This window comes from Procambarus clarkii, chromosome 25 (assembly GCF_040958095.1).
Source record: "Procambarus clarkii isolate CNS0578487 chromosome 25, FALCON_Pclarkii_2.0, whole genome shotgun sequence".
Classification (NCBI taxonomy): domain Eukaryota; kingdom Metazoa; phylum Arthropoda; class Malacostraca; order Decapoda; family Cambaridae; genus Procambarus; species Procambarus clarkii.
In genome coordinates this window covers 21,942,430-21,963,082 of record NC_091174.1, presented here as the reverse complement: position 1 = coordinate 21,963,082, position 20,653 = coordinate 21,942,430, and the positions used below count along the sequence as shown (strand labels likewise).

General features: G+C 47.6%; 1 protein-coding gene across 1 annotated transcript in view; it reads right to left on the bottom strand.

The window, feature by feature from the left end:
- Nucleotides 1-542: 542 nt before the first annotated feature.
- Nucleotides 543-20,653, bottom strand: part of LOC138368451 (mucin-4-like) — a 30,379-nt gene continuing 10,268 nt past the window's right edge. The window contains exons 3-4 of the mRNA XM_069330967.1: nucleotides 18,805-18,920; nucleotides 543-2,888 (exon numbers count right to left, since the gene is read on the bottom strand). Of these exons, the coding sequence (XP_069187068.1) occupies nucleotides 543-2,888; nucleotides 18,805-18,920 (2,462 nt within the window). The remainder of the gene's footprint in view (nucleotides 2,889-18,804; nucleotides 18,921-20,653) is intronic.

Sequence of the window (20,653 nt, the reverse complement as noted above, 5' to 3'; positions counted from 1 at the left end):
TGCCCGGGGCGGACTGGCCATCGTGGCTCGAGCAAGGACGGCACTGTTTGGCTGCTAACTCGCAAACAGTAAACTTTTAGGTTTTACGAGTGTTAGACAGTCACATTACTACACTTCGTCTTCCAGGGGTATCTTATCTTGAGGTGATTTCGGGGTTTAGCGTCCCCGCGGCCCGGTCTCTGACCAGGCCTCCTTTTTGTTACACACACCCCAGGAAGCAGTCCGTAGCCGCTGTCTAACTCCCAGGTACCTATTTACTGCTAGGTAACAGGGGCATCAGGGAGAAAGAAACTTTTTGCCCATTAATCTCTATCTCCACAGGGGATCGAACCCGGAACCTCAGGACTACGAATCCAAAGCGCTGTCCACTCAGGTGTCAGGCGTGTGAGGGTGTCTTTCCAATGATGTTAAATTTATTGCACAAGATCTCATTGTATCATATAACTCATCATCCGTTATGACGTGAGAAAACACCAAAGAACTGCTGAGCATCTCATATCCTAAATCTTAAATAATAGATCTAACATAACTTGTTATAATAATCATTGTTTAAATATAACTTGTGTTCTGGCCCAGTACAAAATGTGGTGTGTTGACTGGTAACGGAGTAATGTGGCGTGTTGACTGGTAACGGAGTAATGTGGCGTGTTGACTGGTAACGGAGTAATGTGGCGTGTTGACTGGTAACGGAGTAATGTGGTGTGTTGACTGGTAACGGAGTAATGTGGTGTGTTGACTGGTGACGGAGTAATGTGGTGTGTTGACTGGTAACGGAGTAATGTGGCGTGTTGACTGGTGACGGAGTAATGTGGCGTGTTGACTGGTAACGGAGTAATGTGGTGTGTTGACTGGTAACGGAGTAATGTGGTGTGTGACTGGTGACGGAGTAATGTGGTGTGTTGACTGGTGACGGAGTAATGTGGCGTGTTGACTGGTAACGGAGTAATGTGGCGTGTTGACTGGTAACGGAGTAATGTGGCGTGTTGACTGGTAACGGAGTAATGTGGCGTGTTGACTGGTAACGGAGTAATGTGGCGGTTGACTGGTAACGGAGTAATGTGGCGTGTTGACTGGTAACGGAGTAATGTGGCGTGTTGACTGGTAACGGAGTAATGTGGCGTGTTGACTGGTAACGGAGTAATGTGGCGTGTTGACTGGTAACGGAGTAATGTGGCGTGTTGACTGGTAACGGAGTAATGTGGTGTGTTGACTGGTAACGGAGTAATGTGGCGTGTTGACTGGTAACGGAGTAATGTGGCGTGTTGACTGGTAACGGAGTAATGTGGTGTGTTGACTTCTAACGGAGTAATGTGGCGTGTTGACTGGTAACGGAGTAATGTGGTGTGTTGACTGGTGACGGAGTAATGTGGCGTGTTGACTGGTAACGGAGTAATGTGGCGTGTTGACTGGTAACGGAGTAATGTGGCGTGTTGACTGGTAACGGAGTAATGTGGCGTGTTGACTGGTAACGGAGTAATGTGGTGTGTGACTGGTAACGGAGTAATGTGGCGTGTTGACTGGTAACGGAGTAATGTGGTGTGTTGACTGGTAACGGAGTAATGTGGCGTGTTGACTGGTAACGGAGTAATGTGGTGTGTTGACTGGTAACGGAGTAATGTGGCGTGTTGACTGGTAACGGAGTAATGTGGCGTGTTGACTGGTAACGGAGTAATGTGGCGTGTTGACTGGTAACGGAGTAATGTGGCGTGTTGACTGGTAACGGAGTAATGTGGCGTGTTGACTGGTAACGGAGTAATGTGGCGTGTTGACTGGTAACGGAGTAATGTGGCGTGTTGACTGGTAACGGAGTAATGTGGTGTGTTGACTGGTAACGGAGTAATGTGGCGTGTTGACTGGTAACGGAGTAATGTGGCGTGTTGACTGGTAACGGAGTAATGTGGCGTGTTGACTGGTAACGGAGTAATGTGGCGTGTTGACTGGTAACGGAGTAATGTGGCGTGTTGACTGGTAACGGAGTAATGTGGCGTGTTGACTGGTAACGGAGTAATGTGGCGTGTTGACTGGTAACGGAGTAATGTGGCGTGTTGACTGGTAACGGAGTAATGTGGCGTGTTGACTGGTAACGGAGTAATGTGGTGTGTTGACTGGTAACGGAGTAATGTGGTGTATTGACTGGTAACGGAGTAATGTGGTGTGTTGACTGGTAACGGAGTAATGTGGCGTGTTGACTGGTAACGGAGTAATGTGGCGTGTTGACTGGTAACGGAGTAATGTGGCGTGTTGACTGGTAACGGAGTAATGTGGCGTGTTGACTGGTAACGGAGTAATGTGGCGTGTTGACTGGTAACGGAGTAATGTGGCGTGTTGACTGGTAACGGAGTAATGTGGCGTGTTGACTGGTAACGGAGTAATGTGGCGTGTTGACTGGTAACGGAGTAATGTGGCGTGTTGACTGGTAACGGAGTAATGTGGCGTGTTGACTGGTAACGGAGTAATGTGGCGTGTTGACTGGTAACGGAGTAATGTGGTGTGTTGACTGGTAACGGAGTAATGTGGCGTGTTGACTGGTAACGGAGTAATGTGGTGTGTTGACTGTAACGGAGTAATGTGGCGTGTTGACTGGTAACGGAGTAATGTGGTGTGTTGACTGGTAACGGAGTAATGTGGCGTGTTGACTGGTAACGGAGTAATGTGGTGTGTTGACTGGTAACGGAGTAATGTGGCGTGTTGACTGGTAACGGAGTAATGTGGCGTGTTGACTGGTAACGGAGTAATGTGGCGTGTTGACTGGTAACGGAGTAATGTGGTGTGTTGACTGGTAACGGAGTAATGTGGCGTGTTGACTGGTAACGGAGTAATGTGGCGTGTTGACTGGTGACGGAGTAATGTGGTGTGTTGACTGGTAACGGAGTAATGTGGCGTGTTGACTGGTGACGGAGTAATGTGGTGTGTTGACTGGTGACGGAGTAATGTGGTGTGTTGACTGGTAACGGAGTAATGTGGCGTGTTGACTGGTGACGGAGTAATGTGGTGTGTTGACTGGTGACGGAGTAATGTGGTGTGTTGACTGGTAACGGAGTAATGTGGTGTGTTGACTGGTAACGGAGTAATGTGGTGTGTTGACTGGTGACGGAGTGTCGACGTAGCAGTAGTGAAGGTGTATTCACCTAGCTGTGCTTGCGGAAGTTGCTCTTTTGGCCCGCCTCTCAACTGTCAATCAACTGTTTCTAACTACTATTTTTTTCATACACACACAGGAGGCAGCCCGTAACAGCTGTCTAACTCCCAGGTACCTATTTTCTGCTAGGTAACAGGGGCATCAGGGTGAAAGAAACTCTCCCTATTTTTATTTCTCACCGGCGCCGGGAATCGAACCTGGGCCACAGGATTACGGGCGCAGTGTGCTGTCCACACAGCCACCGGCCTCCTGGTGTGGTGTGGTCCGACACCTGTGTGACGCCATAACCAAGTGTCGACGTAGCATTAGTCATGGCGTGGTCCGACACCTGTGTGACGCCACAACCTCGTGACGACAAATGTCGAGCCCAAGGGGCTAATACTCGTCCAGGCCAATTACGTTTTTTGTTCAGCTAAGCTGACATTTAAATGTAGTAGAAATTATAAATTGATGAATTTACTCGAAAGAATATATATGTAGTTTTTCTAATTAACAGTTTAAATAATATAAAACACATGCGTCGACTAACAAGTTAATTTCTGTCTTGTTAAATTTATATAATAAAACCCTACAAGCTTGTGAGGCGTTTATTAGTCGTAAAATAATATTTATACAGTCCACTTGCTAAACAATAAAAATTATAATACAACTCTACACATATTATTTATTAAAGTAAAATAAATACTTAAAATCCCTCTGATAAATTCCCACAATGCGAATGAATTACGTTCTTCCTTGTTTACCAACAGGTGTAGACTGTATAGTTTGTATCATACTCGGAGACGAGTTCAAAATCACATCATCGAGTTAAATACTTCAAGAATGTCGCGAAGTGGGTGCATCCACCTCGTGACACAAGCATGTAGTAAGAAACTGCAGGCAGGACCAGGCCTCTGGCAGGACCAGGCCTCTGGCAGGACCAGGCCTCTGGCAGGACCAGGCCTCTGGCAGGACCAGGCCTCTGGCAGGTCCAGGCCTCTGGCAGGACCAGGCCTCTGGCAGGACCAGGCCTCTGGCAGGACCAGGCCTCTGGCAGGACCAGTCCTCTGGCAGGACCATCCCTCTGGCAGGACTAGGCATCTGGCAGGACCAGGCCTCTGGCAGGACCAGGCCTCTGGCAGGACCAGGCCTCTGGCAGGACCAGGCCTCTGGCAGGACCAGGCCTCTGGCAGGACCAGGCCTCTGGCAGGACCAGGCCTCTGGCAGGACCAGGCCTCTGGCAGGACCAGGCCTCTGGCAGAACCAGGCCTCTGGCAGGACCAGGCCTCTGGCAGAACCAGGCCTCTGGCAGGACCAGGCCTCTGGCAGGACCAGTCCTCTGGCAGGACCAGGCCTCTGGCAGGACCAGGCCTCTGGCAGGACCAGGCTTCTGGCAGGACCAGGCCTCTGGCAGGACCAGGCCTCTGGCAGGACCAGGCCTCTGGCAGGACCAGTCCTCTGGCAGGACCAGGCCTCTGGCAGGACCAGGCCTCTGGCAGGACCAGGCCTCTGGCAGGACCAGGCCTCTGGCAGGACCAGGCCTCTGGCAGGATCAGGCTTCTGGTAGGGGCAGGACCAGGCCTCTGGCAGGACCAGGCCTCTGGCAGAACCAGGCCTCTGGCAGGACCAGGCCTCTGGCAGGACCAGTCCTCTGGCAGGACCAGGCCTCTGGCAGGACCAGGCCTCTGGCAGGACCAGTCCTCTGGCAGGACCAAGCCTCTGGCAGAACCAGGCCTCTGGCAGGACCAGGCCTCTGGCAGAACCAGGCCTCTGGCAGGACCAGGCCTCTGGCAGGACCAGTCCTCTGGCAGGACCAGGCCTCTGGCAGGATCAGTCCTCTGGCAGGACCAGGCCTCTGGCAGGACCAGTCCTCTGGCAGGACCAGGCCTCTGGCAGGACCAGTCCTCTGGCAGGGTCAGAACCACCTTTCTGATAGCTTGGACTGCAGCTGGGGGCAGGTGTATATAGCGAGGGACTGTTATGAGAGCAGGTTTGCGTAGGAAAGGGCGGCAGGTGGGGCCAAGAGTGTGCAGTGGGAGACTGCAGGTGGGGCCAGGAGTGTGCAGTGGGAGACTGCAGGTGGGGCCAGGAGTGTGCAGTGGGAGACTGCAGGTGGGGCCAGGAGTGTGCAGTGGGAGACTGCAGGTGGGGCCAGGAGTGTGCAGTGGGAGACTGCAGGTGGGGGTAGGAGTGTAGCGAAGGACTAGAATAATAGGTGTGTGAAGCGAACGACTGTATGTGGGGGCAAGTGAATGTAGCGAGAGACTTCAGGTGTGTGTACCGAGGGACTGTATGTATTCACCAAGTTCTACTTACGGGGGCTGAACTCTGTTCTTTTGGCCCGCTTCTCCACTGTCAATCAATCAACTTTTTTCACACACACACACACACACACACACACACACACACACACACACACACACACACACGCACACGCACACCACACACACACACACACACAGGGTCCAAGGGGTCTCGTAGCCTGGTGGATAGCGCGCAGGACTCGTAATTCTGTGGCGCGGGTTCGATTCCCGCACGAGGCAGAAACAAATGGGCAAAGTTTCTTTCACCCTAAGTGCCCCTGTTACCTAGCAGTAAATAGGTACCTGGGAGTTAGTCAGCTGTCACGGGCTGCTTCCTGGGGTGTGTGTGTGTGGTGTGGGAAAAAAAAAGTAGTTAGTAAACAGTTGATTGACAGTTGAGAGGCGGGCCGAAAGAGCAAAGCTCAACCCCCGCAAAAACACAACTAGTAAACACAACTAGTAAACACACACACACACACACACACACACACACACACACACACACACACACACACACACACACACACGAGTAGGGCCACACTAGTGGCCCTACTCATGAGAAAGGAATGGAGTTTTAAGGCGATGGTTATCCCAAACTGTGAAGGGTTTGGAGACTACATAACAGGCACCATGACCGTGGGAGGACCAAGAGTAGTAGTAGCAGTAATATATAACCCTCCACCAAATGACAGAAGAACCAGGCAAGAGTATGACAGAAAAAACATGGCAGTTAATTACATAATTGAGAGAGCAGCCTCTGCTGCCTGTAGAAATAGATCCCAACTGCTCATTATTGGGGACATCAATCACGGAAGGATAGACTGGGAGAACGAGGAACCACATGGAGGAGAGGATACATGGAGAGTCAAACTAGTGGAGGTGGCGACAAGAAACTTTCTAAGCCAACATGTCAGGGAACCCACTAGGAAGAGGGGAAACGATGAACCAGCGAGACTCGACCTAGTCTTCACTCTGAATGACTCCGACACAAGGAAAATTGACTTCGAGGCCCTAGTAGGAATGAGCGATCACAGTGTACAGACGTTTGAGTATCTGGTCGAAGAAGGGCTAAAGTACTCAAGAAAGGGAACTGAAAGCAACAGGCATTCCGTTTGGGAATTTACAAGGAGATAAGAAAATTCCTAACTGATATAACATGGGAATCAGAGCTAAGGGGAACGACGGCCCAAGACATGATGGAATACATCACGCAGAAGTGCCAGGATGCAGCAGAAAAGTTTATCCCTGCCCAATAGGTAAAAAATGAAATGTAGATGAGAAACCCATGGTTTAATCAGAGATGTAAGCTAGCTAAGCAACAAAGTAAAAGAGAAGGGAGAAACTATAGAAATAACAGGACACTTGAGAGCAGAGAAGGTTACCAGAGAGCCAGGAATGAATACATCAGTGTTAGAAGACAGGCAGAAGGGCAATATGAAAACGACATAACAAGCTAGGCTAAGACCAAACCAAAATTGCTGCACAGTCACATCAGGAGAAAGACAACAGAGAAGGAACAGGTAATGAAACTGAAGATAGGGGCAAACAGATTCACTACAAACGAAAAAGAAGTGTACGAGGAACTCCATATGAAATTCCAGGAAGTCTTCGCATTAGAGCAAGGACGAAGTTCAAGAAATAAGAGTATGATTAATTAACCAGGCACCACTAGAAGAATTTGAGATTACCAGTGGAGATGTCAGGAAGCTTTTGCTAGAGTTGGATGTGACAAAGGCTGTAGGTCTGGATGGAATATCACCATGGATACGAAAGAAAGGAGCAGAAGCACTGTGCCTGCCACTCCTCATGGTGTATAACAAATCACTGGTAACAGGTGAACTGCCAGAAATTTGGAAGGCGGCAAACGTTGTCCCGATATACAAGAAGGGGGATAGACAGGAGGCACTGAACTACAGGCCAGTGTCCCTAACTTGCATACCATGCAAGCTAATGGAGAAAATTGTGCGAGAAAAGCTAGTCAAACATCTCGAGAGAAGGAACTTTGTGTCACAACACCAACATGATTTCAGAGATGGAAAGTCATGTCTCACAGCATTAATTGAATTCTACGATCAGGCAACAAGAAAGAGAGGGATGAGCAGACTGCATATTTTTGGATTGCTAGAAAGCCTTTGACACAGTGCCACACCAGAGACTAGTGCGAAAGCTGGAGAGCCAGGCAGGAGTTAAAGGGAAGGTACTCCATTGGATAAGGGAGTACCTAAGTAACAGAAGGCAGCGAGTCACTGTGCGGGGTGAGGTCTCAGATTGGCGAGACGTCACCAATGGGATCCCGCTGGGTTCAATCCTTGGACCCATACTGTTTCTTATATATGTAAATGATATTCCAGTTGGCATAGAATCATTCCTCTCATTGTTTGCTGATGATACAAAAATTATGAGGATTAAGACGGAGAAAGACAGTATGAGACTACAAGATGACCTAGACAGACTGAATGAATGGTCCAACAAATGGCTACTAAAGATCAACCCCAGTAAATGTAAGGTAATGAAACTAGGCAGTGGAAACAGGAGGCCAGACACAGGATACAGAATAGGAGATGAAGTCCTTCATGAAACGGTCAGATAGAAGGATCTAGGAGTTAATATCACACCAACCCTGTCTCCGAAAGCCCACATAAAAAGAATAACATCTGCTGCGTATGCGAGGCTGGGCTAACATCTGAACTGCCTTAAGGAACCTGTGTAAGGAATCATTCAGAACCTTGTATACCACATATGTAAGACCAATCCTGGAGTATGCGGCCCCAGCATGGAGCCCGTACCTTGTCAAGCACAAGGCGAAGCTTGAAAAAGTTCAGAGATATGCCACTAGGCATATCTAGAACTAAGAGGCATGAGTTACGAAGAAAAGCTGCGAGAAATGCACCTCACGACACTAGAAGACAGAAGAGTAAGGGGGTGACATGAACACTACCTACAAAATTCTCAGAGGAATTGACAGGGTAGATAAAGATAAACTATTTAACACGGGTGGTTCGCGAATAAGGGGACACAGGTGGAAACTGAGTACCCAAATGAGGTTATCTTGAGATGATTTCGGGGCTTTAGTGTCCCAAAGGCCCGGTCCTCGACCAAGCCTCCACCCCCAGGAAGCAGCCCGTGACAGCTGACTAACACCCAGGTACCTATTCTATTTTACTGCTAGGTAACAGGGGCATAGGGTGAAAGAAACTCTGCCCATTGTTTCTCGCCGGCGCTGGGATCGAACCCAGGACCGCAGGATCACAAGTCCAGCGTGCTGTCCGCTCGGTCGACCCGAGCCACAGGGACGTTAGAAAGAACTTTTTCTGTGTCAGAGTAGTTAACAGGTGGAATGCATTAGGAAGTGATGTGGTGAAGGCTGACTATATAACCAGTTTCAAATGTAGATACGATAGAGCCCAGTAGGCTCGGGAATCTGTACACCAGTTGATTGACGGTTGAGAGGCGGGACTAAAGAGCTAAAGGTGAACCCCCGCAAGCACAAATAGGTGAGAACAAATCGGTGAGTACACACACACTTCCCATATACTCAGAACAACAAAGTACAACTCTCAACAACACAAAGTACAACTTTCAACAACACAAAGTACAACTTTCAACATATCTCTTGCACACCCGCTGCACAAAAATATCATAAACCTAAAGTTTTACCCCATTTCTCGGTGTTCAGCGAGACTCTTGGACAATGTTTAGGGCAAAAACATGCTCGTTGGTCGTTTTGTGAGATCTAAATCATGCAGTTCCTCGCTACTTACATCGACCTGCACTCCCTCGTTACACACACTTGCTCTCACAAGGGCGGGATGGAGGTCCTGTGACTGAGAGGACAGCACTTGGGACTCGTAATCTAAGGGTCTGGGTTCGATCCCCTTGCGATAGCGGAAAACAAATGGGCAGAGTTTTTTTCACCCTGATGCCCCTGTGTGAGGGGGGTGGGGGAATACTAGTTTGTGACAGATGAGATGCGGGCCGAAAGAGCAGAGCTCAACCTCTGCATGCACAACTATGTGAATTCAACTATGTGAATATATATTGTGACGATAATCTCTTTCAAGAGAGATTGAGCCTGCTCTTTCCTTCAAAGTACGTAATCACAACAGATAATATAGAAGATATATCCAGCAAGTATCACCAAAACGTTTTGCCCAGAGAGCAAAATGTATCCAGCACACCGGCACACCTGCTACCGCCCGCCACCGTAAACCGGCAAACTGCTTGTCCATTGCCTGCCTGTCGCTGATTGGCTGGTGTCCCGTCGCACCTGCCCTCCACCCTCCGCCACAAGTTGATGTCTGGGCTGCTGTGGCCCAGAGTCGTCAGAATATTCCAGTGCTCCTTGCAGTTGACATCTCTCATTGGTAGACTAAGCCTTGGCTTTCGTGTACTAAGGGAGGTAGCAGCTCGAAGCCAATATTCCAGCTCCATTATTATTTTGCTATTACTCTCTTGTCTTAATGTAACTTTTCATTTGCCAGTGATTATTCTTATTATTTTGTTTGTTGACTTGCCTTGTATATTTTATGCTCAATTTTATTCATGTCTTGTTTTTCTAACGTAATTAAAATTTCATTGTTAAATTTACTTGTGTTTTGTGTGTCTTCCCATTACCTTACCACAGACGAAAGTTCCAGCTTTTCTCTTTTTTTTCTTTAATGTGACGAGGCCCTGCCCCTAGCTTTGAAACAGCCGAACACCAACGCTCTACCGTCAAATTAAAGTGGGGGCCTGCCCTAGGAGCTTCACTCAGGTACTGGTGCCAAGTAGTAATTTATGGTAAGCGTATTTGGCTTTGGTAACGTAGCTTTTTACTATTTTTCATATTCAATTTTATTTTCATATGGTGCTGTGTGTATTGTGCATTCCGAGAGTAGCATATGGTGAAGGTGAGACAACTTTGGATTACGTGGTGACTGTAGGCCTCAGTCATACTCTTATTTGGTCATCTCTCCCTCCGTGTTAATACTCGTGTTTACCATCTTTTGTCCCTTGGATATTTCTCATATTTTCGACAGATCATATTGGTACCCTGGTACTGTGGTCTGCCCCCGGGTCAAGTGCACCTAATCTTCTGCAATCTGACAGTAGGAGGATAATGAGGGCCATAGTTCCTCTAGCACGAACTTTAGTTGCTGAATTGGGACCTCAGCAGCAGTTCTCGTCACCAGTTGACACCTCGCACCCCTACACGTCAGTCAGAGATGATGATACATACATTGGTAGGGAATTAGCTTTCTTTTTCAGAGCACAAAAGTTCGCTAATTCTGTAAGTATCATATTAATTTCAGTGGGAAAAACTTGCTTATGTCCTATAGAGACTCGGCAAGGTATGCCTACATTCTTGGACTACCAATTTTACTTTTGTGGCAATTAACTGTTTCATTTGTTTTAGAAACTCAGTTTCACTTGTTTAGTAGGATTTTCTTGCCCTTATCCTCTTACATGAGTACCGGGTACAAGATTTCCTGCGATCTTGATTTAATTAAATCATTTAACATCTTGTAATAAACTTTAATTGTTAAAGATTCCACAGGATAGGTACCAGTTGCCACGTTGTCCTGTTTCTGACATTCACTATATCACAACGGTATATTCGTTGTGCATTTATTTGCTAATTTCACCATGTTTCGTCTCCAAGCTTTCCGCGCAGATCCAGCAGGTGAAATAGGGACTTTAAGTCGTGCCAAGAGGACTGAATTACAAACTCTTGCACATGAGTATCAACTACAAGTTCCCTACCAAGCCAACAAAAATGAGATACACAACCTGTTACTGGATCATTTCTTAGAGCAAGGTAAGATAGACTCTGAAACTCACGAAACTTACTTTATTGCAGATAAAACTGATTTGGCAACGATGAAACTCAAACTAGAGCTGGCCAAGATCTACCGCGAGCAGCAAAGGGAAGCAGCTGCCATGCAAAGAGAAGCCCTCGAGCAACAAAGGGAAGCAACTGCCATACGAAGGGAAGAACAAGAACGTGAAATCGCCCTCAAGGAACGTGAAGCTGCCATAAGAAAGGAAGAACAAGAATGTGAAATCGCCCTCAAGGAACGTGAAACTGCCTTGAGGAAAGAAGAACAAGAACGTGAGATTGCATACTCCGTGAGCGGGAACGAGTACAGCTTGAAACAAAACAACGCCAATTGGAGATGCAACACGAATATGACAAACAACAAGCGACTCTGGCTATGGAATGTCGTCAACGAGAATTCGCGTTGGAAACTTCACACCTCGCTCAACGCCAGCAAGCTACCGCCAATCTTCCCGTCAGTTTTAATATATCACATGCAAGTAAGTTAATGCCATCATTTGTAGAACAGAAGTTGACGTGTTTTTCACCACCTTTGAAACCCTTGCTAATCAACTTAGTTGGCCTGCCGACCAATGGGCCACCCTTCTCAGAGTACATCTTACAGGTAGAGCTGCAGTCACACTCAGTACTTTGGCGTCTGAGAATGACTACCAGACTCTGAAACAAGCAGTGTTGGACGCCTACCTTCTCTCCACCGAAAGTTATCGAAGGAAATTCCGTGACCACCTGAAGGCAAGTACCACTACCTTTCTCGAGTTTGCTAACACAAAAGGAGATATTTTATGAAATGGCTGGAAGCAGCACATGTCTCTACCTTTGCAGAACTCGTCAACCTGATGCTAGTTGAAGAATTCTTGAGGCGTGTGCCGCCTCCTGTCCGTCTATATTTAGCAGATAAAGAAGAAACCGACTACCTGAAGTGTGCTAAGTCGGCTGACACTTACAGCCTCATCCACCGGCTGACACCAGAACCATCCTCCAGTAAGAAGTCGTGGTACAGTTACGAGAAAGTGAGTACCGATCAAGCTGGCTCGCAATTGTACTGTAAGTATTGTAGACTCTATGGACATACCATAGATAAATGTGGTAAGTCTCAATACAAAGGAACCACCGAATCACAAAAACCCAAACCAACTCCTCCTAAGTCCGGTAAGCCTGTGATGAATGTTGGTGTTCATGTTAATGATCTTTCTCTTTTCAGTAAACACCTGTATACTGGAACTGTCTCTGCCAACGGTTCAAATCCGGAGGGACGTTTCAAATTGAAGATCTTGAGGGACACAGCGGCTCTTCAATCGATCATCTTGAAGTCGGCTGTGCCCAACATCGCCTACACCGGAGAAACTGTCTTCATCACTGACCTCACTGCTACCACTCCTTATCCTCTCGCCAGAGTCCACCTGGATTGTCCCTTCGTGAACGGAGAAGTCCAAGTCGCCGTCAGGGAAAAGCCTTTTCCCATGCCTGGAGTGCAACTTCTCCTGGGCAACGACTTGGCAGAAGACCTGCAACCGACCAACCTGATCGTCATGGACAAACCCCAGGTGTGTACCTCTGTGACGGATAATCCTATATTTGAGTATGTTCCAGCAAAGGTTCAAGAGAGTGATGAAGTTTCTCCTCCGGTTCTAGTGACCACCCGTGCACAAGCGCACGACCACAGCCAGCTGACTCTACTGCTACCGCTGTCCCTCAAGACCCTCAGAAACTACCCCCGAATCTGACCAAGTTGGAGTTCCGTAAGTTACAGAGGGAAGATCTTACCTTAACACCATTATTTTTCCAGGCTGAGACTCAACCCGACAGTATTCCTGGGTTCTTCCTAGAGAACGAGTTGCTCTACCGCAGATATAGACCCAGTAAACTGAAGGAGGAGGACGATTGGGCCAACGTCGAACAACTTGTGATTCCTGCCAGCCTGCGGCCCACTATTCTACACCTGGCCCACGGAGCACTCTCCCACTACGGATTCAACAAGACCTACCATGGAATCCGTCAAGACTACTACTGGCCAGGTATGGTAAATAGCGTCAACAGTACGTCAGTGTCATACATGTCAGATGGCAGGTAAACCGAACATCTCTATTCCCAGAGCGCCACTGATTCCCATACAGGTGCCTGCGGAACCTTTCCACAGACTTATTATAGACTGTGTTGGTCCTTTACCTCGGACCAGTTCAGGTAACGCCTATATCTTAACCATCCTGTGTCCTACCACCAGATTCCCCATAGCAGTTCCAGTAAAGAACATTACGGCTGCTACGGTTGTGAAGCACTTATTGAAGATCTTCACCCAGTATGGATTTCCCAGGGAGGTTCAGAGCGACTGTGGCACCAACTTCACCAGTGATCTCTTCAAAAGGACACTGGAGGAGTTCAACATCAAACAGGTATTGTCCAGCCCCTATCATCCTGCTTCACAGGGTTCTCTTGAGCGTAGTCATCAGACTATTAAAGCACTCCTGAAGAAGTTTTGTAATGAAACCTCTAAGGATTGGGATAAGCAAATAGATCTGATAATGTGCATATATCGAAGTCTTCCCAATGAGTCCCTAGGAGTATCTCCTTATGAGATGCTCTACGGACGTAAGTGCCGTACTCCCTCAAGGCTTTCAAAGACTCTCTACGATGATCAGTGAGCATCAGAATGTGCCCCAGTTTCTTCAAAACCTCAACACATTCTAGAGAGAGTCCACAGTTTTGCCCAAGATAATCTATTGAAAGCACAGGAGAGGATGAAGACTCATTACGACCAGACCAGCAAAGTAAGAAAATTTAAGCCGGGAGACTTCGTGCTTGCTTACTTCCCTATCCCAGGTTCTCCTTTACAAAACAGGTTTTCAGGACCCTACCGCATCAAGGAGTGCAGAAACAACCATAACTACGTTCTAGAGACTCCAGATAGGCGGCGGAAGACCCAGCTGTGCCACGTCAACCTCCTGAAGCTATATAACGGTACTCCTCCCACTGTCATGCTTAACTACTCTGCTTTTACAGAACCATACATCCACAGTGAGACCTTCCCTGCTTCTCCTCCCGAAAGCACTGACAAGGAGTCAGCGCTTTCTAATTCAGAAATCCTTACTGATCTCCCAAACTATTTTCAGGACAATCATAGTGCACCTCTCGTCAAGATCTTCAGAAACATCAGGAGTTGTTCCGAGATGACCCCCAAGAGTGTAATGTTACCCAGCACGACATCCAACTGCTCCCCGACACCCGGCCGATTCGTCAACCCTTCTACCGAATCAGCCCTAGCAAGAAGGAAGTCATGCGTGCTGAGGTGCAGTACCTCTTGGATCATGGACTGGCTACACCTTGTGAGTCCCCCTGGGCCTCACCCTGTATCTTGGTGCCAAAACCCCAAGGTGAGACTGTGCACTGACTATCGTAAGTTAAATAATGTGACTGTCAAGGATGCATACCCCTTGCCAAGGATAGATGACATTCTTGACGCCATTGGTAATGCCCAGTACTTGTCCCAAGTGGACTTGCTTAAGGGGTATTACCAAGTGTGTTTAACGGAGCGAGCCAAAGAAATATCTGCCTTTATCACTCCTTTTGGACTTTTCAGATATGAACGCCTTCCTTTCGGACTATGTAATGCCCCGGCCACCTTTCAGAGAGCTGTCAACCGTGTCATCCAGGGCTTGGATAACACGTACGCCTATTTGGATGATATCGTCGTAGCATCCAACACCTGGAGTGAACATCTGCTCCAGCTGCGACGACTGTTCGCAAAGCTCCTGACAGCCGGCCTCACCATCAACCTGGGCAAGTCCACCTTCGCGAAAGGTAAAGTGCGTTATCTGGGTCATGTAATTGGGAGTGGCAGCCTAGCTCCGTTAACTCACACTCAAGCCATCCAGCATTATCCACAGCCTACCACCAGGAAGCAGCTCCTGCGCTTCCTTGGTCTTGCCTCCTACTACCGTAGGTTTGTGAGAAATTTCAGTACAGTCGCCACACCTTTAATCATTTAACCAGTCCCAAGCAACGGTATAATTGGACCATGCAGCAAACCGTTGCTTTCGAACAACTCAAATTCCTCCTCTGTTCTAATCCCATTCTCGCCTCGCCAGATATCACCAAGCCTTTCGTCCTTCATGTCGACGCCAGTGGTACCGGCGTTGGTGGTGTCCTGATGCAGCAACGAGGCGAGGAGGTTCTACCTGTCAGCTACTACAGCTACAATTGAAACCCCACCAGAGGAACTACAGCACTATTGAAAAGGAGCTACTATCCATCGTCCTGAATCTCCAGCACTTTGCTCCATACCTACAAGGTGCCAGGTCTACCATCAACACGACCACACCACCCTACTTCCTCACAAGCCCAATTCTAACCAGCGTCTTCTACGATGGGCTTTATACCACAAGATTTCAACCTGGAGATCCGCTATATCAGGGTTCTGACAACATCATAGCCGACTCCCTCTCCAGAGTTTATGAAGTAGAAGCAACTCCACCTATTACTCCACCACATAACGACGTACTTCTTCCAGAACCGCAGGCTTCGGGGGAGAGTTGTGACGATAATCTCTTTCAAGAGAGATTGAGCCTGCTCTTCCCTTCAAAGTACATAACACAACAGATAATATAGAAGATATATCCAGCAAGTATCTCCAAAACGTTTTGCCCAGAGAGCAAAACGTATCCAGCACACCGGCACACCTGCTACCGCCCGCCACCGTAAACCGGCAAACTGCTTGTCCATTGCCTGCCTGTCGCTGATTGGCTGGTGTCCCGTCGCACCTGCCCTCCACCCTCCGCCACAAGTTGATGTCTGGGCTGCTGTGGCCCAGAGTCGTCAGAATATTCCAGTGCTCCTTGCAGTTGACATCTCTCATTGGTAGACTAAGCCTTGGCTTTCGTGTACTAAGGGAGGTGGCAGCTCGAAGCCAATATTCCAGCTCCATTATTATTTTGCTATTACTCTCTTGTCTTAATGTAAACTTTTCATTGCCAGTGGATTATTCTTATTATTTTGTTTGTTGACTTGCCTTGTATATTTTATGCTCAATTTTATTCATGTCTTGTTTTTCTAACGTAATTAATATTTCATTGTTAAATTTACTTGTGTTTTGTGTGTCTTCCCATTACCTTACCACAGACGAAAGTTCCAGCTTTTCTCTTTTTTTTTCTTTAATGTGACGAGGCCCTGCTCCTAGCTTTGAAACAGCCGAACACCAACGCTTTACCGTCACAATATATACACACACAAACACACACAGAAAGCAGCCCGTGACAGCTGACTAACTCCCAGGTACCTGTTTACTGCTAGGAAACAAGGGCATCAGGGTGAAAGAAACTCTGCCCCATTATTTCTCGCCGGCTCCCAGGATCGAACCCGGGACCAAAGGATCACGCGTAAAGCGTGCTGTCCACTCGGCCACCGGCCCCATAGTTGTGTGTATTTGTGTGTGTGTGTGTGTGTGTGTGTGCTCACCTAATTGTGCTTGCGGGGGTTGCGCTCTGGCTCTTTGGTCCCGCCTCTCAACTGTGAATCGACTGATGTACAGATTTCAGAGCCTTGCTCTGGATGTACTGAGCCCTATCATATCTACATTTGAAACTGTGTATGAAGTCAGCCTCCACCACATCACTGCATTCCATCTGTTAACTACTCTGACACTGAAAAAGTTCTTTCTAACGTCCCTGTGGCTCATTTGGGTACTCAGTATCCACCTGTGTCCCCTTGTCTCCTGTGTGTGTGTGTGTGTGTGTGTGTGTGTGTATTCACCTAGTTGTGTTTGCGGGGGTTGAGCTTCGCTGTTTCGGCCCGCCTCTCACCTGTCAATCAACTGTTTGCTAACTACTTTTTTTTTCTCCACACCCCCCCAGGAAGCAGCCCCGTGACAGCTGACTAACCTCCCAGGTGCCTATTTACTGCTAGGTAACAGGGGCACTCAGGATGAAAAGAAACTTTGCAAATTTGTTTCTGCCTGGTGCGGGAATCGAATCCGCGCCGCAGAATTACGAGTCCTGCGCGCTATCCACCAGGCTACCAGGCCCCTTGTGGATAGCCCCTGGTGTGTGTGGGTGTGTGTGTGTGTATGTGTGTACTCACCTAACTGTACTCACCCAATTGTGCTTGCGGTGGTTGAGCTCTGGCTCTTTGGTCCCGCCTCTCAACTGTCAATCAACTGATGTACAGATTCCTGAACCTACTGGGCTCTATCATATCTACATTTGAAACTGTGTGTGGAGTCAGCCTCCACCACATCCCTGCCTAATGCATTCCATCTGTTAACTACTCTGACACTCAATTTCCACCTGTGTCCCCTTGTTCGCATACCACCCATGTTAAACAGTTTATCTTATCTACCCTGTCAATTCCTCTGAGAATTTTGTAAGTTGTGATCATGTCTTCCCTTACTCTTTTGTCTTCTAGTATCATGAGGTGCATTTCTCGCAGCCTTTCTTCGTAACTCATGCCTATTAGTTCTGGGACTAGCCTAGTGGCATATCTCTGAACTTTTTCAACCTTCGCCTTGTGTTTGACGTGTGGTATGCTGGGGCCAGCATACTCCAGGATTGATCTTACATATGATATGTGGTATACTAGGTTCTGAATGATTCCTTACACAGGTTCCTGAAGGCAGTTCTGATGTTAGCCAGCCTCGCATACACCGCAGATGTTATTCTTTTTATGTGGGCTTAAGGAGACAGGGTTGGTGTGATATCAACTCCTAGTTCCATCTCTCTATCTGTTTCATGAAGGACTTCATCTCACATTCTGTATCCTGTGTCTGGCCTCCTGTTTCCATTGCCTAGGTTTCATTACCTTACATTTACTCGGGTTGAACTTTAGTAGCCATTTGTTGGACCATTCATGCAGTCTGTCTAGGTCATCTTGTAGTCTCATACTGTCTTCCTTCGTCGTAACCCTCCTCATAATTTTTGCATCCTAAGCAAACAATGAGAGGAATGATTCTATACCATTTGAAGATCACTTACATATATAAGGAGACAGTATGGGTCCAAGGACTGAACCCAGCGGGACCCCACTGGTGACGTCTCGCCAATCTGAGACCTCACCCCGCACAGTGACTCGCTGCCTTCTGTTACTTAGGTACTCCCTTATCCTATGGAGTACCTTCCCCTTCACTCCTGCCTGCATCTCCAGCTTTCGCACTAGTCTCTGGTGTGGCCTGTGTCAAGGCTTTCTAGCAATCCAAAAATATGCAGTCTGCCCACCCCTCTCTTTCTTGTCTGATTCTTGTTGCCTGATCTTAGAATTCAATTAATGCTGTGAGGCATGACTTGCCATCCCTGAAACCATGTTGGTGTTGTGACACAAAGTCCCTTCGCTCCAAATGTTCTACTAGCTTTTTCGCACAATTTCTCCATTAGCTTGCATGGTATGCAAGTTAGGGACACTGGCCTGTAGTTCAGTGCTTCCTGTCTATCCCCTTTCTTGTATATCGAGACTACGTTTGCCGCCTTCCAAATTTCTGACAGTTCACCTGTTACCAGTGATTTGTTATACACCATGAGGAGTGGCAGGCAGAGTGTTTCTGCTCCTTCCGTTAGTATCCATAGTGATATTCCATCCGGACCTACAGTCTTTGTCACATCCAACTCTAGCAAAAGCTTCCTGACATCTCCACTGGTAATCTCAAATTCTTCTAGAGGTGCCTGGTTAATTATTTCCTCTCTTTTCTCTGGAACTTCTTGCTCTAATATAAGTCAATGGTAACAGGTGAACTAGCAAAATTTGGAAGACGGCCATGTAGTCCCAATATATAAGAAAGGTGATAGGCAGGAGGCATTGAACTACAGGCCAGTGTTTCTACTTGCTTTCCATGCAAGATGATGGAAGAGATTGTGCGAAAAAGCTAGTGGAACATCTTGAGCAGAAAAACTTTGTAACACAAACATCAGCATGGGTTCAGAGATGGCAAATCATGCCTAACAATTAATTGAGTTCTATGACCAGGCAACAAAATCAGGCAAGAGAGAGAAGGCTGGGAAGACTTCATATTTCTGGACTGCCAGAAAGCTTTTGACACAGTACCACATAAGAGACTAGTGCACAAACTGGAGATGCAGGCAGGAGTGAAAGGGAAGGTACTCCACTGGATAGTGAGTACCTAAGCAACAGGACACAGCGCGTCACCGTAAGGGGTGAGGTCTCGGAGTGGCGGGGAGTCACCAGTGGAGTCCCACAGGGATCAGTTCTTGGACCGTTACTGTTTCTGATATACGTAAATGATCTCCCAGAAGGAATTGACTCGTTCCTCTCGATGTTTGCTGATGATGCAAAAATTACGAGGAGATCAGGACAGAGGACGATAGTATGAGGCTACAAGATGACCGAGACAAACTGAAGGAATGGTCCATCAAATGGCTAGTAAAGTTCAACACAAGTAAATGTAAGGTAATGAAACTAGGAGGCCAGTCACTGGACACCGAATGGGAGATGAAGTCCTTCACGAAACGGACAGAGTGAAATATCTGGGAGTTGATATCACGCCAAACCGGTCTCCCGAAGCCCACATCAAAAGAATAATATCAGTGGCCTATATGCGAGGCTGGCTAACATTAGAACTGCTTTCAGAAACCTGTGTAAGGAATCTTTCAGAACCTTGTATACCACACATGAAAGGCCAATCCTGGAGTATGCAGCCCCAGCATGGAGCCCGTATCTAGTCAAGCACAAGACGAAGCTGGAAAAAGTTCAGAGGTATGCCACTAGGCTAGTCCCAGAACTAAGAGGCATGAGTTATGAGGACAGACTACGTGAATTACACCTCACGTCGCTGGAAGACAGAAGAGCTAGGGGGAGATGTGATCACCACATACAAAATTCTCAGGGGAATTGACAGGGTGGACAAGGATGGATTATTTAACACGGGTGGCACACGAACAAGGGGACAAAGGTGGAAGCTGAGTACCCAAATGAGCCACAGAGACATTAGAAAGAACTTTTTCAGTTTCAGAGTAGTTAGTAAATGGAATGCACTAGGAAATGATGTGGTGGAGGCTGACTCCATACATAGTTTCAAATATAGATATGACAGAGCCCAGTAGGCTCAGGAATCTGTACATCAGTTGATTGACGGTTGAGAGGCGGAGCCAAAGAGCCAGAGCTCAGCCCCCACAAGCACAATTAGGTGAGTACAAGCAACTGGCAGGTCAATACATCTTTGTTCCCATAACGTCTGAGATGCATGGGTCCCTGGGGTGGGAGCGCCTTTGGATTTCTCAAAGAATTGGGTTCCAGGTTTGTTGACATCACCAAAGACCCAAGGATTGTCAGTGTCTTGTTTCAGCACCTCAGTGTGGCGATCCAGAGGGGAAATTCCTGCTGCATCTTTGGTTCCTGTTTGGAAGCAGAGGAGCTCTACAAGATCCATAACCTTTAAACTCTTACTGTATTAACAATGTACATTTTGTAACTTTTAATTCT